The sequence below is a fragment of the Bombus fervidus genome, chromosome 2 (genome assembly GCF_041682495.2).
Source record: "Bombus fervidus isolate BK054 chromosome 2, iyBomFerv1, whole genome shotgun sequence".
NCBI lineage: Eukaryota > Metazoa > Arthropoda > Insecta > Hymenoptera > Apidae > Bombus > Bombus fervidus.
Genome location: NC_091518.1, coordinates 17,603,463 through 17,629,836, shown reverse-complemented (window position 1 = coordinate 17,629,836; position 26,374 = coordinate 17,603,463). Strand labels below are relative to the sequence as shown.

The window sequence follows — 26,374 nt, the reverse complement described above, 5'->3', positions numbered from 1 at the left end:
CTCTCTCGTTTATATTAATTAATATTAACTGTTATTTCGATCAATATCTGCTAATTGTATATGATTGCTCGAGATAAGATCAAAGGCGAAAATTATATTAAAGAGATCCATTTCAAGCGTATTTTATATCTTTGTAATAATTTGGAATTGTTCAAGTATTTATGGACAACAGTGTATACGATATAGCAATATTTTTTAACGACCAAAGAGCTGAATAGTTCTCTGTGAAATGCAAAACATTCGAGTGGGCGATCCTATTGATATTTCGAGTAGTGCGTGGCTAGTGGTACTTACTAGCTAATTTACTTTCTATTTTATAGAGAAACAATTTAAACGCGTTTAAATGTCTCGTGCGTGTACATATTTGCAGTTTTTGCGTTCAATCGACTGAGATATAAAGTTCATGGTCTTTCGAAGTCTCTAAAATGAATATCGTACACCCAGAATGAATTATCAGAAACAAAATATTAAAGTGTTTTATTTTCTTGTAAGAGATACAGGGAAATATTAAGAGCACCATTTAAACGAAGCACAAAGTGTTCTTGCTTGTTTTCGAAAGGTCTATCTCCTTCAGACTAAAAAATAAACTAAACTATCGACAATATTTTATTAGAAATAAAATTATACTTTTTTCCTTACCTTTGTAAGAGAAAAATTGAACGTCTAAAGATAATTATCAGCACGTACTTCTTTTATTCGTTAAAAAGGGTAAATAGTGAAAATAATAACATAACAAATAAATAATTAAAGTCAATAAAAAAATAGTTGATTTAATCAGAAATAAAAGCTTTGAAATAAAATACTACCGAAAGAAGTCGAAAGAAATAACATTTTACAAAGTTATTTAACTTTTATCTCAAGTACTTATTCGGATATCTTTAATACGACGAGAGATAATTATGCGTTTTATTTCTGGTGTATTATTCCGTGTATTTACTACTCTCAGTCCGATAGATCTTGTAGCGTCTTAAAGGGCATTTTAAAACATTTTCAGTAGATAGAACGCTAATCGAAAATTCGATGATATTTCCAACAATTTACGAATTACGAACAAGATTCGATAGCTTCGCATTGTGACAATATCTCTCCTCTCGGAATAGGACAATTTTATTAAATCGAACTATGTTTAAATCGTACTACATTACTATTCCCAATATTGCGAGCATTATATATACAATATGTAAGGTATGCCATAGTTTATTAACGTTATTTGCATGTTACGATACGACGCTGCTTTCAAACGCAATGAATCACAATGCAATTAATTACCTTGGCCTTGTGACGCTCACACGAGAAAGAAAAAAACGTAAGCATGAAAGAAACAACATCGCGTCACTATCTTTTGTTTTCTTAGTCAATGTACCGTTGATGAGGCCTGTTTTTGTGGCAAAGACAGGCTGTTGGCTCTACGCCAACGACTGAGAGATAAATCGAGTTGTCGTGATTTAACGCGGTTACCGAAAACACTTTCGAATTTCTCTTCGTTAATTATTCCGGATTTGGGTACGAATTGTACGGTGCATGCGAGAGATGTCTCCTTTCATTGAACACGCGACAAAGGCAAGAGGAGCGGAGTGGCTCCGTAAATTACGGATGTTAAAAAAATTGAACTCGTTCTTGATTTCACGCTAAATATTTATTGGCGAATTTCTTTTAAACGGTCATCTTTTAAAATTGTGAAACGAAGTTTGTACATGTCGACCGACCAACTTTTGATATTTTCCAATATTTACTGACGCTGCATTACAACTTCGATGCCTATGATGCAATTAAGCTGACACGATGCCACTATCTTGCCCGTTATCTTACAATGTTATCTTATAATTTCGATGTTGACCAAGTGTTTTCCTTCGCATCTTTCTCGCTTTTTCGTTTTCCTTTTTCGCCAACGATCGAACAAATCTTTGTGTCATCGCATCGAACAGTGTCGATCCTGAGATTGTCGATGAAACATCGATTGATCATCCGAAGAAAGGAAGAGCAGAAAGGAAAACAGAGAGGCATTCAATTTTTGTATATTCGCGAAATCGATAAATTTCGCCGAAGAAGAATTTCAAAGTCAAAAATTAAGCAAAGCGTTAATCGGTGTTTAGTTTATTCGCGGCAGAAGGAAAGATAATGCCAGTAAGACGAGTATTCCGACAACGGATAAAGCAAAGGTCGCCGATAAAATTGCTGTCTTTGCTTTCGAATGTCGATTCGATATCGGCAAATGTTAACGTTAATAAATAATAACGAATAATATTCTATTTATCTTGAACGTGGTCGGCTAGCGAATATAATATATATATATATATATATATATATACACACGGAACGTTCAAATTCGATAAAACGCGAATCCGATGTTAATGAAGACATTTCGATTGCACCATTTAGGGTTCAGCGAGCGCAATCGCCGTGAAATGTGAAATTTGTGGCAACGAGTCGCAGTACGATCGGAATATAAATGTTCATGTAACTAATTTACTTGGTATGCACAGCTTCTATCAGAATTAACAACTACTGCTCGCTGTTCGTTTTGCAATTAGAAGATAATGTCACGGCAACGGATATTTACAATCAATGAAAGAAGGTCGGGGGAATTCAGAAATCGATTACTAATAGAGATATTTGTAAAATCCTCATTCGCGTTGAGAAATCGGAATTTCCTGAATGCACTTGGAAAGACAGAAAGTTTGTGCCATTTTTATAACGAAATAAGCGAATTGAATATTTTTAATCGATTACTTGATGATTACCCTATTTGACTTTAATTGATTTATTTTTGGTAGTAGAACTATAAATCGTAGCAATATACTTGTTCTTCATATGTATGAATATCTTTCGATATTCGAAACGATATTTTCAGTTTAACGCTTTATAAAATGACGTATACGCGTTAAGGAAAGTAATTCAGCTGATTCGAATTTTCGACGAGTATTTTACGTGTTCGAAGCCGTATAAAATTCTTACTTTAATCTCTGTCTTTGTACAGTCTTCCCATTTTTGATAACGATGGTACAGATCGATTAAATGACCTGTCGATCATATCAGATTCGAGCATTTGTCACACGGAATTAAGACAATTAATTTCGCTAGAATAATTCCGGTTTCATTATTCATCGAGAGCATAGAACTGAAGTTTAATTTATCCAGAATAATTATTTACTTTACTTACAATTTACTGGATAGGTATTTATCTATATTAAACTATATCGTTAATTATTTACTCGTAAGTTTTTAATAAAAAATTTGGAAATTAATTCTCACTGCATACGATCAAAACTTTCTACGAAAATTTCAATGAAAAACCATATGTATAATAATGCCACGAAGAAACTGATGATCTTTGCTAATATCGAGACTATATCGATACAAAAGATTTGACGTACCTGTTAATAATTTGTTAAATGGATTCAAAAGAAGAATTCTGTAACCCTATTTGAAATTATATCATAGTTTTCGATTAGTGGGATAGAATGATAAACAGGAAAGGAGCAAGATATTTGGAAATATGTAAGTATGCGAGTGCAACGGACGAGAAAGCATCGAGGCGTTGAAAGAACGGTGAAAATAAAGAAAAAGCGGTGCATCTTCGACCGTTTAATGGCAATCGGACGTTGTACTCTAACTCGGTTACATCGACGTACACGACATTCGAAACGCGTCTTGCAAAAGTCGATTATTTAAAGAATTTCCAAACGTCACTCACCAACGTGTGATATTTGAAATTATCGTTGAACCCATCCTATCGAATTGCCCTAGATACAGAGAGTCTCGTTTTAAATTCCAGATTAAGGAAACTCTAAATAAAAGTCTCAACTGCTTTGATCACCACATGTTTTCTTTTTTCTGAAAGACGCGACGTTACATAACAAGATCTAATCCTCGTAATATTTTCAATCTTTATTATCCTCACTATACGCAATTGATGTGATGTTAAAACATACACACAAAAAAAAAAAAAAAGGAAAAGAAAAAAGAGTGCATTAAAACCATGCCTTCGACTTGAACCGCGAAAATCCATTTAATAATTAATTGAAATATAAATGAAGTACATACATATAAAATATAGAATTCTTACGATATAACAAAGGAAGAGTAACCAAAGAGAAATATTTTAACGACTGTCCTACTTTTTTTTCTGACGTATAGAATGTGTGTGTGAACGTGAAACACAAGCTGTCGTTACACTAGAAACTAGAAAATAAGTTATTACGTTTCGAGTGGCATTTTAAAATACGAAATTTGAATATCTCTACGGACATTATCTTTATCAACAGATTACGTTTACCGTGGATTATCGAGAACGCTCAGGTAAAACAGAATTCCGCGATAGTCTCGAAGTTAATCAAGTGTAATTGATTTGCCGCACAGATGTCTTATTTTCTCTTATCGATAATCGCGATTCTGTCCTTCTGCTTTCTTTTTTATCTTTTTTTATTATTACGTACAATCCTTTTAAACGGATTCGCGTACGAATTGATAAAACTACTTACGTATACGGTTGCTCCTCGCCACGCATTTCGCATATGACGTTTGTCAGGGCCATTATGTAATTCTTGGCCAACGTAAGCGTCTCTATTTTGCTGAGTTTCCTTTCCATTTTTACGTGTGGTATCACTTCGCGTAGTTGCTGAAAATGATAACATTATTCCCGATAAAGTCGACACTTCAATTACAATTGAAGTTGTGTATGCTAGAGAAGCTAGATATTTATATCACAGAGAAGATTTCAGAAAAGATTAATAAAATAAAGACACGAGTGAGAATCTATCCATAGAAACCATTTAAACATAGAAAAGTTCCTTAAAAGTTTTTATTCTTACAGGGTGTTAATAAATAAATGACATTTGATAAGCTGTGATTTTAGACGATGAAGTAAGTTCACGTATAAAAATATCGCTTCGAACCTATCTTTTTAATTACCATTCGACTTTACGTTAGAAGTATACTACTAAATAGTTAGGTTATTACGCAGGTTAATGAATCAGCTAACGAATATTTTTCTCTATCTCACTCATACTCTATGTTTTTCACTCTGAGGAAATAGATGATAATTGGATTCCAACTGTCATCAAAGCGAGAAACGCGAAGTGCGAGTGAAACAGAGAGAAAAGTTCGTCAGCCGATTCCTTCCTTAGCTATCAGTATATTTCTATCTCTAAATTCTTCTAAATTCTAAATTCTTTATAATTTGAAACGATAGTTTTGTACATGAACTTTTTTCATTCCTTCAATATCCTTGATATCTACAATCGTATTATAAATATTCAAAATGTTCTCAACACCCTGTACATGTCTACATGTTTCTATGTCTTACGATATCCATATCTCGTTGTCTGTCTATTTCTCCTCGACCTCTTTGCGGAAAGATGACTTTTGCATAAGGCGATGCAACGAGCTACCATATGAAGTTTACAACTCTGGATTCCCTTATTTCACACCCCACCGCGCGTCTCCGCCCTTAAATAACATCTCAAGTACTACACGAATCGCCCACGCTCACGGCAGATCCGGCACTGACTGGCAACATCTCCTAGATATTACGCTTCTATTATTCCGTTGAACGGAGTATTGTGCGGAGCATGGAAGAAAAAGCCTTTGGGGATATGAAATAATAAGATCGTATTGGAACGAGGTATTCGAAAGGATAAAGTTACCGCGTTCAATACGTGGTTTGAAAAATGAAATTTCCTATCGACTTAGGTAACTGTGCTTTATTATATTGGAAATAGAAGTTGGAGATTTTGTAGTTTGATAATATCACGAATTGACGTGTAATTTTTTTTCTAGATAAAAAGATACCAATTGAAAGACTGAATTGAATTTGAGTACTTTTCAATATATAGCGTCTCATTGTTGCGAACGTATTACGTGCGTTGTAATATATCATGAATATAACAATTCGATAGAATCGACACAAAATATATATGTAATAAAATAAATAAATATATATATGTATATATATTTATAATATATTATAAATATTATTTTCATCATAAGCAACGGTTATGCTATAATTGTAAAAGATTTTGATAACGAGTATTCAAATATATAAATATCTTTGTGAGTTAGCGTAAATTCAGATTTTCAGATTTCCTACGATTAACTTTCAAACGAGTAAATTTACCGTGGACGTTTATTGTTTTTTTTTTTTTTTTTTTTTTTTTAGGACGATTGAAGTGTGTCGTGAAAAGCTGCTCACGAATCGTAGCTATTTTGTAACGCGTGGAAAATTACCTCGAAAGCGTCATTTAGGGAATGCATTCTCATTCTTTCTCTCTCGTTGCTCTCGAGCCTCCTCAAGTTCCTTTCCCGCGCAGAAATTCCACTTTTTCGTCTTCTCGTCGTCGGTGGTCCTCCGCGATTTCTTCTTTTCGCTTGTTTCGGGCTCCTCTCGCTGCCACTACTGTCACTCTCCTCACCCACCTTTTTAATCGTTTCGAAAAGACTCATTAATGTTATGTTCGCTCCTTCCACTATTCTAATTACTTCGCTAATTATTTCTCTTTCTCGTTCCTAAATTAGCAGGGAACAATTTTCCCCGGATCGACTATGAGTATTCCAACGACGAAAACAAACTTACGAAAGGTTTATGGAATTTATATGTACGACCGATCGATGGAAGAAGATATTAGAGAAAAATTAATTTTATTTGGAATATTCCTCTGAAGTGACCTCTGTTTACTTTTAATAAGAAACACTGATTACAATGCTGATTAATGAAACTGTGTTCTCCATTTTTTTTCCAAGACGTATCAGAGGCGAAACTTCTCGCATTGATCCTCGCATTTCATCGATGTATTTTCATTATGTACTGTATAATCACGGAATTATATAACGAGTCGTATTCTAATATCCTCTGGAAATTCAAGTTACTCGTAATGTAACAGATAAGATTAAGATTGCTCTGATATCTATAATATAATTTTATTTGCTGCTACACTTACACGTATATTCTCTGTACAAACTACGATGATACGTAATTAGATTCTCGCTTGGAGTCCTTTTTTCGAAAAAGACATGTATCGACAGATACATTTACTGGTGTTATTTCTTGCGAGTATAGCAATCCACGTATCGTTCCAATATTTCATTTACAAGTTAATTGTCTTATCGTTATTTATAAAGAATAAGTACACGAGTACTTATTTCCGTATATCAGTTACGTTAATTGAATTGGAACTACAACAAACGTTATCTCTAATCAAAGGAAGATAACAGAAAGTTGCTGCACCTGTACGGCTCTTCTTGGAAACAAAATTATTGTGAAATTGTAGAAACTCTGTTGAACGTACCGAATCTTAATCGATGATAATGAGAAATATTTGCAATTTTAGATTTCATTTGAATATATATTATTCTAAATATATCCTCTTTGTTATCTCTGTATATGTTGTATGCTTCTACAAGAACTAAAATAACCTGTTCAGAGCGTTTACAAAGCTCAGTATGTGATAACTTTATCTTTGTATTTTCTTTTACGCGTAACTCTCACATGTATGCAGTGATCATAGTTTAACTGCATAATATACGCATGTATTATTTTAATGGTACAGACATATTAATAATTGACAATTTATCTTCGTATATTATTCATCTTATTCTGCTGCCGTCGACGAAAAATCTGTTCATTTTTATGAATGACTTTTCATATAATAAGCGAGGTAAAGTTCTTGAATTAGTAATTAATCTCGAATCTTAAGGACTCGATACTTGCTTAATAAACTTTATCAATCAATACTGTAACTACAGTGAGGTAAATCAATCCATATGAATTATTAAATTTCATATTATAACAACTCATACCAAGAAAATATGATGTACACCATGTGAGAATTTTTATTTATTATGCTTTCTTCGCAGAATTTTATCGTGTCCTTATGTTTACTCTTGCACAGTACCTTAGAAAAAACTTAAAAATATTGGAAAACGCGATTTATGCCGTTGTTTTTAATCATCAATATACACGTATAATTTATATATATATACAACTCCACGTATTCTCGCATTTTTATTCCTGCACAGTGCTATAAGAAGTGCCCAAGCGCAAAGAAACGAGTAACACAGGCTATTTTAGTTTGAGTAGAATTTAATTTATCCGGCCTCGAAGTGCCTCCGCTAGAACGTCGGACTTAATTACACCGAAAATAGAAGAAAAGTCCTTACCTCCGCGCCAACGACATGGTGGCGACTTCGTTTTCCGGTAAGCGAATCGACGGAAGCGTCGTCTAGGTCGATATACATCTCCTGATCGCAGTCTTGATCGCTACCCGATAACCTCTCCAGGCTTCGCATTATCCTGAGGAAAGTTACGCTTTGGACCCCCTGCAATCGTACACGGATCCAACATTAATCTCCGTTTAACGTTTGAAAATATTTAAATACCGCTAATTTCATCATTGATATTCACCGATTCATTGTCACTAGTGTTTCGTTGTGTTCCGTTAGTATTCGTAGAAAGTATCGCGAAAAGAATCGATAATTTTGTCGTGTAATTACATTGCTAATTGCTGTGTCTAAGTAAGTCGTCAGTTGTTAGTCATTAAGAAATTCGTTCGACTACATTGGATTCCAGGTGAATCAATTCATCTTCTTGAGTTACAGCAGGTCATTGTCTTTTTTTTTCTATGTAATCGTTAAGCGGTTTAACAAAGCAATAAATGATCTTCTCGTGTATGTTGCTGTATAATAGCTAAGCGTTTGAGTAAGTCGACTGTTGTTAGTCATTAATCCTATGGTGCACAGGTGGACAAAAATCACATCAGTGCACACGTAGACAACAATCACATCAGTGCAGACGTAAGGAAAAATCACATCAGTGTACCGTCTGGCCTGTCGACAGGTCTATTACCCCTACCTCTTTAGCTTAGTATTATTCTATAAGTTTTCATGTGGAAAATAATCGTAAAGATTCAAGGGTATATGTATATTTATTTTATTAATATCAACGGTCCAAAATATCTTGGGAAAAGGATTTAGTTAAAAAAATGTATACTTTATAACGTGACATATAGTATAGGCGATTTCTTAACCTCAGTGTGTTCTATAAGATTAAGAAATATTCGTTGGGCTACATCGGATTTCAGGAGAATCGATTCGTTAGATAGCAGGAGATAGCAGGATTTCAACCTTTTTCTACACAGTGTGCCACGAAAATATTTAAACATTTACATAAAACATTTAGAAATTTGATTAGCGTTATAATAAGACGTAATTATTACGGTTTATTTGGTAACATTGAAACTTTGAAGATGCGCAGGAATTAGAATTGTAATTTCTACTTTTAATAATGTATATTAGGTCTTTCGTATTTTGGTTTATTTAGGTTTGCAGTAAGCAATTTGTAACTTCTATACATATTTTCAGATTGGTGTGAAATTTTACCAGTCTACGCACATGCGTAATCACCATAGACTGTTTCACTACGGTGCTAATAAAATTTCAGACAGTTTCATATAACACGTGTAATAGTAACATTCTTAAAAAATTTTCGTCGATAAGTGTTCAAATATTTTCGTAAACCATCGTAAGTAGTTTAACAGTTCGACGCGTAACCGTGTTAACTCGATATCAATTATGAACTGGGTGAAGCTAACTGTGAATTCCTGTAAGTTACGAGAAGACAAACGTACGCAGTAAGAATTTCGATAATTCGTTGTTGCAATAGTCGCCGATTCCTAATGTCAACTAGAGGTAAGCACAGTAAATACGCAACGATACTGCGCGCATATTAACAGTTTGTAAAGAGAAATTCTAATTTCGGTATCCAGCATTCGTCGAATTCCAAGCATACCGAAATTCTAAACTGTCTGTCTATTATTTTGATCGATCAAAAACGCGTGGAAAACTATATAGAAAAATTTGAAAGGTCTAGAGTGTTCAACTTTTAAAATCAATGGGGAAGTACAAATGTAAACAGTGGAAGATTGCCATAGCAAACAGATAAGCAAACTGGGGGATCTCCCGATAATTTGAACGGATGTATGTATAAACATTTCAAGACAATCAAGAACCACTCGCACGAGAGACGTGCACGCAAACCGAGAGATAATCGAACTAGGATATCCCGTTTTCCCTGACTCTGCTTGATTCAATGCCAAGAATTCTTCGCACACAATTACGTCGTTCGCTGTGCTCTACGATCTGCGATTAAGTAATTGTGTGTATCAACGCGACGACCCGGCGCGACGTATGGACAGTTATAGGTCGAGGAATTATCGACTAAAGAAAATAATGTAATCACGATTTCTGCCATTTTTAATTATTATTCTCGATGTTCGTAACGTTGTTTGATTTTTCATTTTTCTCTATTTTTTCTGCATGCTTGAATCGGGAAAGATGGTTTCCAAATGGTATTTTTATTATTATTAATACGATATATATACATGTATATATTTCGATAGACTGTTATTATCGGGTCGATATTATTTAATTAATACGTCATATTTAATTACACTATGATAAGAACGATCGACAAATTAAATTTAAAATTCACTGATATTACTATGTTTAATTCTAGTATTTAGTAGATATATATATTACAAGAATTTACTAAAAATATCGTGCGTTGGTATAAATGCATATTGTATATTGTACATACATACGAATGATTATTTTATTGAACACAAACAACGAGTTTACAAAATCCGAAAGAAAAATATACGTAGAAACTGAAATAACGTTGTATAATTATTATCAAAACACGGTGGTAATTAAAATTCCTAGTGTATATATGTATAGAATTGAAGAAATAGACAAGTTCTAGCGTTTGTTAAGTTCGAGTATTACTTTGAAGAGAAAAAGCAGCGAAGAAAATATGGAGAGAAAGCCTGTTGCGACTGATGCTTTCTTCTGGATTGGTCAGTTCGATTTTCTCGTTGGGGAAACTGACTCGTAATAATTCTGCGTTTTTATACTCTTCGCTGAATATTCCCAACTAGGTATCTAACACTGAACAGATTTAACGCTAACGGAGTTTTAACATTTCAGACGATAATTTTTAAACGTTTTACATAGGATAAACGGAGCTAATAAATAATTATGGCAGTAAGTTACGAAATAATATACTGGCGAAATTCATGATTGTCGATGTTGTTACGTTAGCGAGTAACTTACGATCATGTGAAAATAATTATACATTCCACATTATAATCTGTTATCGTAATTGTTTCTAATGTACTGGCTCGTACAGCGTTCCATACTGGTACGGTGCAATAAAAATTTGCAGAAGGCACCTATTATTTCCATAGAATCTAGTGTAGAAGCATAATTGCACAGGCTACGTACATATTGACACAGAGAACGTGGATTCCAGCTAGCCAGGAAGTGGAATATTGCGAATCCTTTTTTCTCAGTGAAATATTCTTGCTCGAGAAAGGTTAACCGTGTGAAAGATGGAAAGGAAAAGAGCTGTCATTCAGAAAGAAAATTACCTTGCGGCTGGTTGAAATTTTATTTAGAAAGGATTTCGTCGTTCCATTTCTTGAAAAATCCCATGAAAATTTCAATTTTACAATTTTCTTTATAAAAGTATGACAATTTCGTGATATTCTAGAGTTTTATTTTTTAGAAATTCAAACATTCTTTCTAACGAACTATAAGTAAGTTTCCTCAAGTGGTTTAAAAATACCACTCATTAGACAGAAAACCATTTCTTAACTAGATTAACGCGAATTAATCTATACAAGATTAATGACTCGGTAATAAACCGAAGTAAATTATTTACTATTTCGTAAATCAGTCTCGAATCCTCTTTTTTTCTATATACACACATATCATTCGATTATCCTGTACAAGATAATTTCACAACACTATCAGATCACACATAATAGAAAATTACAACACCAAATAAAAGTCTAACACGATGTCATCATCTCCCATCGAAATGTCTGGAAGCGATTTCCGAATAAACATGCAAGATTCCTCGTTTAAAAACACGTTTGCAGAGAGCCACCGAGCACCGAGCATCGTTACATGCGAAAAAGGCAATTAAACTCGGCGAGTCTTACACGCTTTATCGAGTGTCACAATAAGATCTTCAGCGTGCACTTCAACTGAGACATCAACTTGACTCGATGGCTCGATTCGCGAGATGCCTTCGAGCATCCTTCGATATTAATCTTCGTCAAATCTATTGGTAATACATCCTTCTGTTCGTCGAACACCATCGGCGTTGGATGAATTGCGGCTCGGTCGAATCGAAAGAAAGAGAGAAAGAAATTCCTCTGCGATATTCCCATTGACATTATAAACGTCATTTCTTTACGGCCAAAGAAAATGATTACTCTTCTCTCGTCGTCGTTACTTTTTATCTTCTTTTCTTTCTTTTTTCTTACCCTCTGTTTTTTTTTTCTTTTCTTTTTTGCGCCGTCATCGACCTCAGACCGCAGCGGTTCTGTTGACGACATTCACAGAAGCATTCTTGCTCACGGCCGAGTACATGTTCGAAGCTCGCGTATAATGGCACCCAATGCGAATACATTCTGCGACTTCATTAATGACGGGGACACGGTGTATCACGTGGGACCATTACACCGAACACACACGACTCTGTTGTGTGAACGTTACGTTACCGGAGTTATCTAAGTCGCGCCGCGTGTCAAGTCCTTCGCAGTTGGACGTGTGTCGTCTATTCATTAGCGATATAATGCACCGGATCACATTATTATCTGCACACCAGGAATCATTTGTATATATATTATTGGCGAAACATGTCGGCATATTTATCCGTGTTGTATATGTAGCCGCAATATTCGCGAAGCAAGTCGGGAAAAAGAAACTGACTGGTTTGCTCGAAAATTCAGCAAACTCGTGGGACTTGAACCACTTTTTGCGATGTTTCGTATGCCGGCAATATAATACGCCAGTGTAGCGTTTCAAAAACACGTAAAATTAATGGCACATGATGGGACATCAGCTAGGTGGTATATATATATATAGAAGTTTTTCGTGAAACATTACTTGCGTGTAGGTGAGTATTTACTAATAGGCTAAATGTTTGTATATTTATGAAAAATGTTCATGCGCAAAGATATGCAGGTTTTATACGCAAATGTTATAAAACATCCGAAGTTAGACCTATTAAATATCATTATGAGTAGGTAAGTTTACAATTTTCTGTAATTAATCATAAGTTGACTAAGACTGTCAGAATCCTCGATGATAATGTTTCGTATGCTCCGTTGAATATTCCTAGAAAGTAAATTGCAGATGTTTACGCAAATTCGTATTTCTATAGACATGATTATAAAAGTGGAACGTAAACAGACGTATTAGATATTATTATGAATACCTGCTTATATTTCATTTTTATAGTTGCGTTCGTGGAAAAATTGTCACGAATGATTCTGCAAGTCTCAGTCAACTACGATTAATTACAGAAAATGTTATCTTTAACTCGATTGTCGATAGCTCTTAAATGCGACTTGTAAGTTTCGTACAAGCAAACTCTCAAAGTATATATATCATATCAGTGTGATATTCTTTCAATTCCATAACTTAGAAAGGCGAGTGAACTCGTTCAGATTACCATAATCTTGGTGTAATAATTTTTTAGTCATTTGTTCGCTTATTTACCGTTTGATGCACTGTACCCTTCCCGATAAAAATAAATCGTATCCTTTTCGCATCTGCACGAAATAAAATCGACGAACGTAACTTTGTCTTTATTAATTTTTAATTCCATCGTTAGGACTAAGTTAGTTAGTTAAGAACAAAATTTCTTTCGCGTAGTACAGTATTTACCTAAGTCTCGTTACTTCGAATCTCTTCGAGGAACGTACTTGTCCGTACAGCGATGCCTCGTTTCGACAAATTGCAGACATTACGATATCATATCCGCGTAGAAACGTAAAATTTCAATGTGAGATTAGCAATGATTTCGAGAGTATCGTTCCTACCTCGCTTCCTGGGAGTGGAAATTCTCGACGTCACATGCCTTTACGTTTTTCCTTGGTTGTGACTTTTAAATCCAGTTTGTAAATATTATTCTGCTTGTGTACGATTGAATCGTATATGACTACATCTAAATATCTACAAATAATTAAGAACAACAGATTCCTTAACAAGTATTAGGTTGTCCGAAAAGTTTCTTTCGTTTCACAAGGTGATAATAGATGAACAACAATTTCTGTTTTATATTATTTTATTGAATTAAGTACGATCTATTTCGTTCTATTTCTATTATTATATTCGTGCATAATTCAATAAACTAATATAAAACAAAAAACATTGTGCGTCTATTATTTCCTTATAAAACAAAGAAACATTTCGGACAACCTAATATCTAAGCTATCAAATGACAAACTAGTTTTATAATGTTTATCAATTACAAACGCCAGTTTTATTATTTCATATTGTCGTTCGAAAGTCCAAATTTAATTCGGTTCTAATATCCTGTTTTATGCAGCTACGATGATTACAAAGAATAATATTCATGGCAGTTAATATATCAATATATACGTATATATTATTAAATTATCGTTTATTATTAAAATATACAGTTTCGAAAAAATAAGTAAGTATTAGGATACTTCTGAATTATAGTGTACATGTCAAACTAATCGAAAGAGAAATGTTTCTCGGAATGATGCACAGTAGCTTGCAATTATCTGGCATTTTCATTCTTCTCATCTTGCGTATAAATGAAACCTTTCAATTATTTTCTAGACGATATTTGTCAATAGAATTTTGTAATGCTGCAGAGATAACATCGAACGAATTTCTGAACTTGAATATATTTGAATCGTTACTTAAGATCCTCAACATATTTTAGAATCGGATAGCATCTCTAATAATATATTACGTTTCTGAATATGTAGTTTCGACAATATCTGTGCACAGTTATTTGGATAATTCTTAGCATCGTAAGTGGAATTTTAGAAAGCACCATGTTCACAATGCGAAACTGTTCCGAACACGACACGCCTGAAGAAACAGCTACTAAAACGCAAATGTTTCGACGAGTCGAATATTTTATGAAAATATCGACGAAGGAACTAGAATTTATTCAAAATAAGGAATAGAAATAGTCAGAAAATTAGCGAGATATTCAATGTTATCGATCGGACGACGTTTTGTTCTTTCTTGTTTTTTCATTAAAAATATATTTTTGCTGACAGGAAATAACAGTGGTTTTTCTCACCTCAAAGATCCGGTTTGTGAGTTCATTCACGTGGAATGTTATCCAAGTTCTTCTCCCAAATATTTAATGCTCTCTTTTGAAAGAGTTCCATACGTCGAAGACGAATATTATAATTTCACGCAGAACTGAATCTCGCTTGATTATAAAAAACTTTTCTTGAAATACAGTTTCATTCTATGGAATACGGCTCTTTACATTCTAATCTCTGCTCCGGTAGTTTTCCAGCCAGAAAAATGTAAAATTTTCGTTATTAATATATAACGATCGACACGATTTTAAATAACGAAATAAATTGCGATAGCTAAGAGCATTGCTTAATAAAGAAAACATAAAAGTTTCGTTTAATAAATGAACGAATATTATATATTTGGAGACAATCCAGAAACACTGCGTTAAGGACTTTTTCAATAAACGGATTATTTTCAGCTTTGATCAATATCGTCAAAGATAACGTCACGCTGATAAAAACACGACACACTCAACGAGTTAACCATTAAGTGTACAGAGCACACGGAACAGCGAACCAAAGAATGTCACATCCGCTTGCTTCTAGAATTCCTTTATCTTCATAAACATCATTTTATTTCATTCTTCGCTGCACTGTGAATATTTAGCTACCTATAAGTTTTTTCTCGTGAAAGATTTTAGGATATTTTATTGGTGTGAAACGAATTTAAAGAGCACACGTCTACCGAAAAGAAGAATTTTAAATTTGAAGCGTCTGTTTTCATTTTCATATGTCGAATTAATAATATAAATCAATAAGTATATTTGCATAAAATTTTACTTGTGATTCGAACAGGTTTGATTACAAAAAATATAAATTGTTACATGCTATATCGTATACTAATAGTATATTACTAAATTAATATAATTATACAATTATAATTATTATATGTTTTCGTTTTAATTTCCAAAATAATTTAAATTTGACTATTTCCCCTTGTTCGGAAAAATCCATTTTGCCTCCAATAATTGCGGAATTTTGTACATCCAATGAAATACAGAAGAAGAATTTTAGGAATCGAATGCCATTTTAGCCAACAAGTTTCCATTTTTAATCACCGAATACTATTCGATCGCGATAATCAGTTATCAACGAAAAAAGAGTCAATCATCAAGTAGATGTAATTTTACACGCTAGTTGTTAATTCAGAATTATCAGTTATATCTCGCTCATATCAACAATTTCCAAACTTACAACACAGAACAATAATGTTCCAAGAGAAGATTTCAATAATAAAATTTTCACTATATTTAAAAAAGATTATAAACAAGTTATAAAATTCCTTACTTTCTCGACAAACTGCATAAGATAATACTTATAGTATCAATTTACTATCCTAGGTAATAAGATCAGTTATCAGATAAGGTAATAATAGTATCAATTTATTATTCTCCGCTAATTTAATCATAGCGAATGACCTACATGGGTTCTCATCAAAGATTCTCAACGTGCACTCGAATCAACCGGAACGACGTGGCGCGTCGAAAAATCCATTCATTTATTCTCGTTTTAACGACGTCAAAATTTCACGAATCGCCGTGAAGATTTTATTCGCTGCAAGCAAATCGTTCGTGAAAGCGGACGAGTCGACCACGGTCGTGGAGTGAATTTCAACTTTCGGTCGAAATTCAAGCACGCCCTCCTTCCTCTTGGTCGCGTTTCGACAAATGGTTTTAAGGAAGCAGAACGATGGAAGATGTTATCAGGCCGCGCGGTTTCCTGACTACGGGCCTAAACTCTCGTTATTATTATGACACTCGCGACACGAAAGTATTTTAAAACCGACCGGAGTCCGTGACTTAGTCTACACATATTGCTAATGCGCGTTGCAGTTAATTATTGCTATAATTAATGGCTTGTAGATATAGAACGACGAAGTACACTAACGCATGTCCATCATTTTTTTAAAGTAGGAAATTTGTTCGACGATGACGTTCACGTGCCACGACGAGGTATCAGTAATTCGAGCGACGAGCGTCGCTTCAATCGGAGTGACGGAACCGAGTGAAATGATAAGAGAAAGTGTGATGACCGCGGAATTATTAAAACACGAAATGTTACTAATATAACGGATAGAACGGACGCTATTGAGATTACGGTTATATTTGGGTCAGAAGGATATTTGAGTCGAGCTGAGTGATTCGTGTTGTGATTCGACAAATTCGGTTATGAATCACTTTTAAGCGATCTGTATTTAAAAGCCGGACTAGTTTAACTCGTCATTAGTCGCGTGCTAAACAATGAAATATATCTTGTATTTATATTTACAGCCTGACAAGAATATATATATATATATATAATTATTTTTTTATACTTATTTTTATATTTATGTCTTTTGCTCGTGAAGAGGAAAACTCTTTCAATTGAAATTAATATTCTCGATTGTAGGTATCAATTCAGTGTGTATGTCACTTTATTTCTGGAGGGTATTTATTTTTACCTTCAACTTTATCATAGGGTTATTCGTGTCATTTTCCGGCTTTTGATGCTTCTTCTTGCTACATTTAAAGTAGACGATATTTTCTTTCGTTTTTACGATACATTAAAGATTAATATGTATATAAGATAGATAGGATAATATACGTTAAAGATTAACATATTATATTGGTGGCGTTTCATACTACACACGCAAGTTTGATTATTTTGAGCAAAGTTGAAGATCGAATGTTAAGGTGTGGAATCTTAGGTGACTTAAAAATAACTCTACCGTACTAGAGTTTGTCCTCCTTAGTTAAAACGCCCTATGATTTCGAAATTGAAGATAACTGAAATTTTATCATCTTCTTCGCACCATCTTCCACTTTCAACTTCAACTTGAAATACTTGGTCATTATTTCGTAACAAACTGTACGATAGAATTTTTCTTAAAAGATAAAATACTCGGAGAAACGAGTTGATAAAAGTTACTTTGTTTTTAAACATCGTGTACTTTTTAAACGTTTGCTCATATAAAAATAGAAGTGCGGATGTGTATCGAAGAATGTAAATAGAACATCAGCAATTGTATCGAGGGGTAACTGTTATTTAAGCATTAGAGTGTTTACGTAGTTGTAACAATAATATGTAATAATTATTTCGTCTGACAAACAAGAATAGGAATTCTATATATATAATTACGTTCGTAATTTGTTGTAATCATGTGAATTGCACATACTTCTTCCTATTGTTCATGCCTAAGTTTGTTACTCTCATTGCTGTATTTCTCTTATATTCAAAATAATTCATATATCATGATATTAAAACTCAAGTAAATTGTAATAAATTGTATAAATTCTGATAAAATTCTTGCTATATTGAAAGTTTCAAAAATAATTTTTCAAACTGAACAACTTAAACTTAGCTTCCACGGTGTTTGATCAACCAATCGTTTTTCCTTATATACTCACACGCTTCAAAACGAAATGGAATTTTGGTAAACAGTAAATTACGATGTTTAACGGCGTGTATTGAAATACGAACGTTTTCTTTTCAAGTGTACACTCGTCTTGTTTGGTATATCGAACCGCTGCGGAGGAACAGCCTCTATATGCAAATTCCTGGGGACTAATCTAAGCCAAAAGTTGTTTCCTGTGTACGTTTTAATGGGCTGGTCGTGTTCTAATATCGATAGTAAACACTATCCGCGTGATACTATACTTCGAAAACCTATTTGACTTTTCTTACGTGCTACTTAGTTGCTCTCGTTTGTACAAACAGTTGGGTTTTTGCGATAACGATAACAATTCTACATAAAAACGATAACACACGCTACTAAACAAGAAACTTTCCTTTTACCTTCTGCTTGTTTTCGCAATAATGCGATGTGAGGAAACAGTTTCCGATGACGCGTGTCAATTTAATTAAATCATGTTCCACGAGAATGCATATTCGGAATCTTTACAGGGAGTGATTCTCACAAGTGTGTTAATCGATGTAAACAAGACTTCGTTATTCAATGGGAATCCTATTGTTTGTATTATCATTGGCTAGCATTTGAACATTAAGTAGATTTGATATTTTTTTAAAATTCTTCTTTAATAATAATATGATGTTTTACAATAGAGGAAATCGAGAGTATTAAAATGGAGCAATAAGAAAGCTTATCGATAATTAACGATTGTACGTACCAAAGTACTCGAATTCAGTGGCAATTTTCTACCTACATATATCAGCTATCGGATAATAAACAGTTTTGAGTTTATTAAATAATAAATAATATTCAATTTCGTTAAATATTTTTATTACTCGTGTTAATAAAAAATAACATTTATTGGCGAGGGAGAGGAAGATAATATTTCAACAATTATGTTTTTGTCGTTATATAAGATATAAATAAAATGATACTAATGTAAGAAAATACGTGAACAAATAAAATATAAATTTCGAGAATCTCGTGTTAGATTTTAAACGTATGATAATATAGTTAATAATACCAGCGTTATGTTTACGGAAATATTCAATAACCTATGTTGGAAGGATAACCCACTTTGTTCTCCAGATATTTTCCAATCTCAGCATACTTATTTCCTTATCAATGCGGATAATACAAGAAGTTTAACGTTGACAGTATGTCATCTTTAGAAATGCTATGTTAGTCACCGAGCAAAGAAAAGAATTGTCAATAATTGTGGGTTTCGAAAACGTACTTCAACAACGAAACCCTTGGTTATAGAATTATTTTTATACGAACAGAGTACGCAATACACGAAACGAAATAATCATCGTTCAAGTGTTTATTGAAAACGAATTATGGCACTTCGTTATTAACGGTATTTTATAATTTCAAGTCTTATGCTATTTTATAGTATAGATATATATATATATCATTTCATCCACGTTTCCCTTTCTTTACCTACAAAAGCTCTGTTATGCTATTCTAAAGATCATTTGGCAAAAGAATACGAATGTACGAAACTACTTTTCATAAGAATATACTCAAAATATACACTGGCTCACGCAAGTACGCAAACATATATAGTGACGTAGAAGATTTTAATCAACGTATTACGCGTGTTATATGAAACTTTCCGAAATTTCATTAACGAAACACGACTATCGTGATTATGTTGGTATAATTTGAAATCAATCCGGAAACGTACATAAAAGATACAAACATACACGTACGATTAATAAAAAGTTAATATACAGTGTACATAGAAGTTTCAAACATATAATTGGTATTAAAATTGATCTCACTAAATATCGTAATACTAATTTACTAATATAATTAGTAATTATCCGTTTAAATATCTTGATGATCATTGCGAAGCACAGTGTCTACAAGAAGTACATGCACGTATTCTCATTTTTCAATGAAACACTTTTTCGTTATCAAGCTAACAGTATGAAAACATTATCGTTTCTCATAGTATCAAATTTTCGTAAAATAGTAAGTATGATTAGTATGATCGCTATGTAAATACAGTGTTGCGCAAACATTTTTTGTAGCCGTTGTATATGCTTGTAAGCTTGGTATATATATCCTGCAACTTCTATGTTATGTTGAACTTTTCCAATGTAATCGTGATAGTGTACTCTCATAACGGTGCTAATGAAATTTTAAAATGTTTCCTACGACACACATAATATATTCGTAAAAAATTTCTACAAGCGTTCAAGTACTTTCGTGAGCCGTCGTATTCTGTACCTGTATAAGTAATGTGCCCCGTTTTCTGAATTTCTAACGCGAGTCTCCGCGTAACAAATTCCGTCGCTCATCTAAGCCGCTCCGGTCCGGAGAAAGTCGAGCAGATTGCAGACACGGCAAGGCGACGCGAGCCGATTTTTCGAAACGTCAGATACACCGGAAAACAGCGGGGCAACGTGCAACCGTTCCCGTAAACACCGCTTCGTTCGTGAAACGAAAGTTCGCTCGTTGGCTTGATCGTTGGCTCGCTTAATTTTAGAAAGAACCAACGGAGACTAAGAACAGAGGGAAAGAAAGAGAAAGAGAAAGAGAGAGAGAGAGAGAGAGAGAGAGACGGAGAGAGAAAATGTTCCGAGGACATTCTCGTGCAAGGTTTTACAAGACGCGGTTAATGAATGATCGAACGGCCGCCGATAGTAATTACCAAACGAACGATAACCTTCGACTGAACGGCGAACTTATCACGAAACCGCGTAATCTTGCTTTTATATTTCATTGCAACGCCGTGACAAATCGAGAATAAAAGTATGTATAAATGTTTGGCGGCAACGCTGGAAAGAAATGGAAAGCGAGTTCGATCGACTCGTGTAACGAAATTGTTACGTTCGTTGTCAACGAAGGAATAATGTCGTATCACGGCAACATACGTCATTTACATTTCGCTATACGCGAGCAAAAAGAAAACCTGACGCATGCACACGTTGCCTTTTTCTCTTTCTCACTCGATTCTTCGTCCATTCTTCGTTCTGTCTCTCTCTCTCTTTTTTCTCTCGTTGCCGAGACACTGGCGCTCGCGCACGGCCGCGATGCAAAAATGCGCATTGCTATGCAAACGTAGGTGAATGCACGCACGCACCGGTATTTCTGCTCGATCAGAAGAAACGCGTGGGCATTAAAGGTGAAACAGAAAGACGGGAAAACAGGTGCTATATTTACCTTGGATGTCGGCGGTCCTGGCTGAGGTGCGTTCGATTATCTTCGACGCGCGTCCATGGAAGAAACCAGCTCTCGTTCTCTACGACACTCGAATTCGATGAAAATCGATGCTTTCTCCTTCGACGAACTCGAAGAATCCGTTTATTATCCCGTTTGCCAATCTTCTTAAATATATCAATTCTATTATATTCCTATTTCCACGCAGAACAATCGACACTTTCCAATTGACACTTTATATAAATTCTCGATTATTCTTCCGTTTCTTTTTAATTACGTTTTCTTCTTTCACGAAAAAATATTTCCTCTTTGCTTCTTGTTCGCTCCAAATTGTTTTAACACACGACACTTTTCCTTCTCGCTTCGACCGACACAAGTTTTATCCCGTCATTCAGGTTCCTTCGTCCAACGAATCCTTCTCCTCCTCTTCTGCCTGTCGCTCGCGGCCAGAGTTGATCAATAACTCGTGCTTCGAGTTTCTTTCGGGGATTCCCAGCTGGATCTCTCGGGCATCCGATGAAATTACCTTCGATTGCCAGCGGAGGAAGGCACTATCTGCGCAACACGTGGAAATTATATTGGCTGACGAGGTGAAAGTCGCGTATTATCGCGTATTTCGATGGAAGAAAAGAAGACTTCCACGGTTTATCTCGCAGCCGCGAGAACGAAACGACAGAAAATTGACAATTCTTTCGTTCGGATAGGAGACCTGTTGCGCGTTCACCCGATTCGGTCGATTTTGCATCGCCAACGTTTAGCAATCCACGTTCAAACTCGTTTAAACGGGATTTATTTCTCTCTTGTTTGAAAGTTTTCGACGGCGTAACGATCGCGGGCAAGATATTTTTATGCAAACAGTCGTCGTGAGAAGAAATTTACGCGCGCCGTGCCTGCTCCCGAATTTGAGCTTCAGTCATACAAAATAACGGATCAAAGAATATCTTTGAGAACCCAGAATGTTATCGTCCTTCTTTTAACGTTAGAGCTATCATCTTTAATACGTACCTAAATACGTTATACAAGAAGGCTAGAGGTGAAGAGTACGGAATTTCCTGTCTTTCGCGGAGAAACAGTTTCGAAATTCACTACGTTTTTGATCGATAATAAAAATTCGATGAAATCACGTTTCTATCTTGGTAAAAGTAAATATTAATATTATCGAAAAGGAAAAATCCGATAGCAGTCGGTTTGATTGGTTTGATAGTTCTAATGTTAATGCTTTCTAATGTTATGTGAGTTGAAAGTTATATGCTTTATTTATGTATCTATTAGATGCAAAAAAAATTCGGTGCTTCAGTCTTATATTTAGTTTTATATCATGGCGTGTGCCTGCCTTAACGTGTCCTTTAATATTCTGATTCTGACATAATTAAAATAATAATTGCAAATATAATGGTCTCTGATAAAACGTGTATTTATGAGTATGTTCCTCCTGCAGTTATCTATCGAAGTTGTAAGAACGATATACTTTGTTGGCGATAATACTGATAGATAATATAACATATACGAAACAATATCGGAGATTATTTAAACAAGATTTTGAGTAAAATCTTTTACTCGTCAAATGCTTCGTACGTCGCGTTCTAGTAATCGTAAAACGTTCGAGATGCAGAAACAGCTGGGTGAAAACGACTGAAAGAATGGAAAAGAAAACATTGGAATAATCAGAAGATAGGAAATAATTTTAATTTTTAAGAATTGGAAAGTACATTTTGCTCACAAAAGAACGTGAAACTAAAGGTACAGAATTTTTCTTCTACGCCTAATATACATATACACTGTGTTATTTTTATTTTAGTCGTTTCTATACCAAGGATAAGATTAAGAACGAAAGACACAAAAATCGTAAATCGACATAAAACTAAAAGCACGGAATCTTTTTTTACACATCTGATACGATACGTTATCATGTTACTTCTATTTTACACATACATTTGTATATATATTTCTTTTATTATTATTATACCCTCGTATTTCCATCAAATAATTTACGTGCTACTTTCTACTTCTTTTTTTTTTTTATCAACGTGGCAAACTATAACCAACTATGCAATTATAGGGGGTTAATTTCTCTCTCAGCGATCGTAAATAAGGTGGTGAATCGATATCGCGCGACGGAATACGTTTTCACGTATACACGACCGTAGCAACACAACACCGCGAGTTGTTATTGTTGATTCGAATTTATGAATGGGAGAAGAACCTCCGTTGGAGACGACCAAAGAAACGAGTTGTACGACTAGCGGGATTTTCCTCCTTTCTCCCTGCCATCATTGCTTCCTTTCGCTTTTTTTCATCCTTATTGTGGCATCTGTAGAATTATCGTGTAACTGAACGTTCCAACATTTTTAGTAGTATCGTTGCACGATCGATCCGCACCTTTGAAATATCGGTGGATCGTTTAAAAAACTTTTAACGTCGTATGATAATTGGAACCATCGAATTCATTATTTCAATTCATTCTTTGTATTCTAAATAATACTGTGCAATCGGAAATCTGATCTAAATGTTGTTCACATCGCTTCTATGCATATTCGCAGAGTTCTTTTCGTTTATATTTAGAAAAAGATCGGCGAGTAGTATCGCATCCACGAAATTTAGCTTTCGCGCGTCGAATAAAGAACAGCTCCGATCGAATTTAACGATGACGACACGAGCCGAATGAGAATTTAGAGTTTAACGCTAGATTCAAGTTCAACAATGTAACGCGAGAGGTGATTTTCTCTTCTCACCGTGTTACTAGTCGCTTCCTCTTTCTCTAAGCCTCTTAAATCGGCGACTATCATTCTCACCCTAAATACAAATAAGATCGTGTTATGTTCTAATTTATCCCTGAGAATCTTCCTTTCTCTTTTTCTTAAAACGATTTAACTATGGAAAATCTCTCGAACGATATAACGAATGTATTAAAATTCGATAGGTTTGTAGGAAAGAAATAATGCATTGGACTTTCAAGAACGATGTTCGGAGATAACGAGTTTGGTAAAGCTATTTCGAGTCACGTGTATGGAATTTCGCGAACGTTGGTTGCGTGAACGAAACTCGTTCCCATGAGCCTGAACGCTTTTCAGGGAATTCCTGTTTCTTGCGGTACGCAACGTACATTGAGTCAGCGTATTTGTTTGGCGAGCGCGTAGGACGCGCAGAACGAGGAAAGAAAAGAAAAATGCAGCACGCGACGGAAACGCTCGCTACGAGGCGGATTATCTCCGCGTGTGCGTTTTCATTTCCCATTTCCATCGTGATCGTCTCGAAGTCCTCGCCGAGTGTTACGAGGTCACATCCGCGTACGAGAGTGACCGTATTCGTTCGCGTGCGTTCTTACGCGCATCGAGGCGTCGCTTTTCTCGCGGATGTCGCGCGTTCGATACAAAAGAAATTCGTCGAAACAAACGGAGGAATCGAATTGGCGAGCGAAAGAGTATGGTCGTTTCCTCGAATCGTTCGTTCGTTTACTCGTCGTGGAATACGATTGAGAAATATTTCTCGCGCTCTCCGATTGGTTATCGATCCGGAATGTTCTGACGATCTATCTGATAAAGACGACGGGAAGATTGTTTCTCTTTTACGTTGCATACAGGCTAAATAAACGTACGAGAAGAAAGTTAGAACGGGACGATTCATCGGGGAACTCTCACGATCGGTAAGAGACGAGGCAGGCAAGGCAGTGATAGTCGCGCGAGATCGAAACGCGAAAAGAATCGAACTGGAAGGTAAAAAGAAACGCGAACGACGGGCCGATATACGTGCGCCCGTATCCAATTAATCGTGCACAATGAACCCACGAACGATGACGTACACATATTCACGGCGCTGTCGTTTCGTCCACGCGGATCTTCCTTTCCGCCAGTCTGGTATATACCGTTAATTGTGCTCGATTCGATTTCGTCAAGTTTCACAGAGGGTTTCGGTGCTCCAGCTTGAACTCGTTCGTTTGAAAAAAAGTTGCACGGCCACACGGTGCAACTGTAGCGATATCGTCGAGGCCGAGAATGAACGTACGATCCTTGGATAAGAACGATGCTCGTTGCGTGGCCAAAGTAGAGAAACGTCGACAGGGGTGGACAGACTACGACGACGACGATGACGACGACGACGACACTTCACTCTCAAACTCTCTCGTCTCGATACGATCGCGCGTGTATGCGCGTATAAGCGACGTCGCGTTTAATACACCGGCTCGACAAATCGGAATCGATTGTGGAGCTTAACGCTTGGCACAAGTAGTCTCGGCTGACCGAACGCCCGATCCGGACTGACTATAACTGTAAACCATCACTTGTCGCTGCCAAGCTTGCCCCCACCGGCCGCCACGAAACGGATCGTTCCCCACTTCGCCAACTGCCATGCCACGCCGCGCCGTGCCGCGTCGCGTCGCGCCACGCCGCCGCGCCGCCGAACTCCCGCTCCAAACCAGTTTTCGATGCGCTTCGCCACTTCCACCTTCGTCGGCTCCGCTTCAGAAGCGTTTCCACCTGCTGCCGTCGCCGCCGCCGCCACCGCCGCCGCCACCGATACTGCGCCCGCCCGAATCCAAACAGAGCAAACGCGCAACACGGTCTTTCCACCTTGAACCGGCTCTGGCCGAAATACGCCGGCTCTGGTTCCTCTGCTCTTTCAATCCAGCGTACGAGATCGCGCGTCTTAGCCCTGGCGCGGATCCCTGCCACGCACAGTG

At 35.6% G+C, this 26,374-nt stretch overlaps 1 protein-coding gene across 2 annotated transcripts in view; it reads right to left on the bottom strand.

Annotated features, from left to right (window-relative positions):
- Positions 1-26,154, bottom strand: part of LOC139998199 (uncharacterized) — a 29,945-nt gene extending 3,791 nt beyond the window's left edge. Inside the window, exons 1-5 of one of the 2 annotated variants that reach the window (XM_072022562.1) lie at positions 25,559-26,154; positions 21,700-22,251; positions 8,155-8,313; positions 6,226-6,414; positions 4,482-4,618 (exon numbers count right to left, since the gene is read on the bottom strand). In XM_072022562.1, the coding sequence (XP_071878663.1) occupies positions 4,482-4,618; positions 6,226-6,414; positions 8,155-8,283 (455 nt within the window). In that variant the 5' untranslated portion in view covers positions 8,284-8,313; positions 21,700-22,251; positions 25,559-26,154. The remainder of the gene's footprint in view (positions 1-4,481; positions 4,619-6,225; positions 6,415-8,154; positions 8,314-21,699; positions 22,252-25,558) is intronic. The other variant, XM_072022563.1, reaches the window with a different exon arrangement.
- Positions 26,155-26,374: the final 220 nt, after the last annotated feature.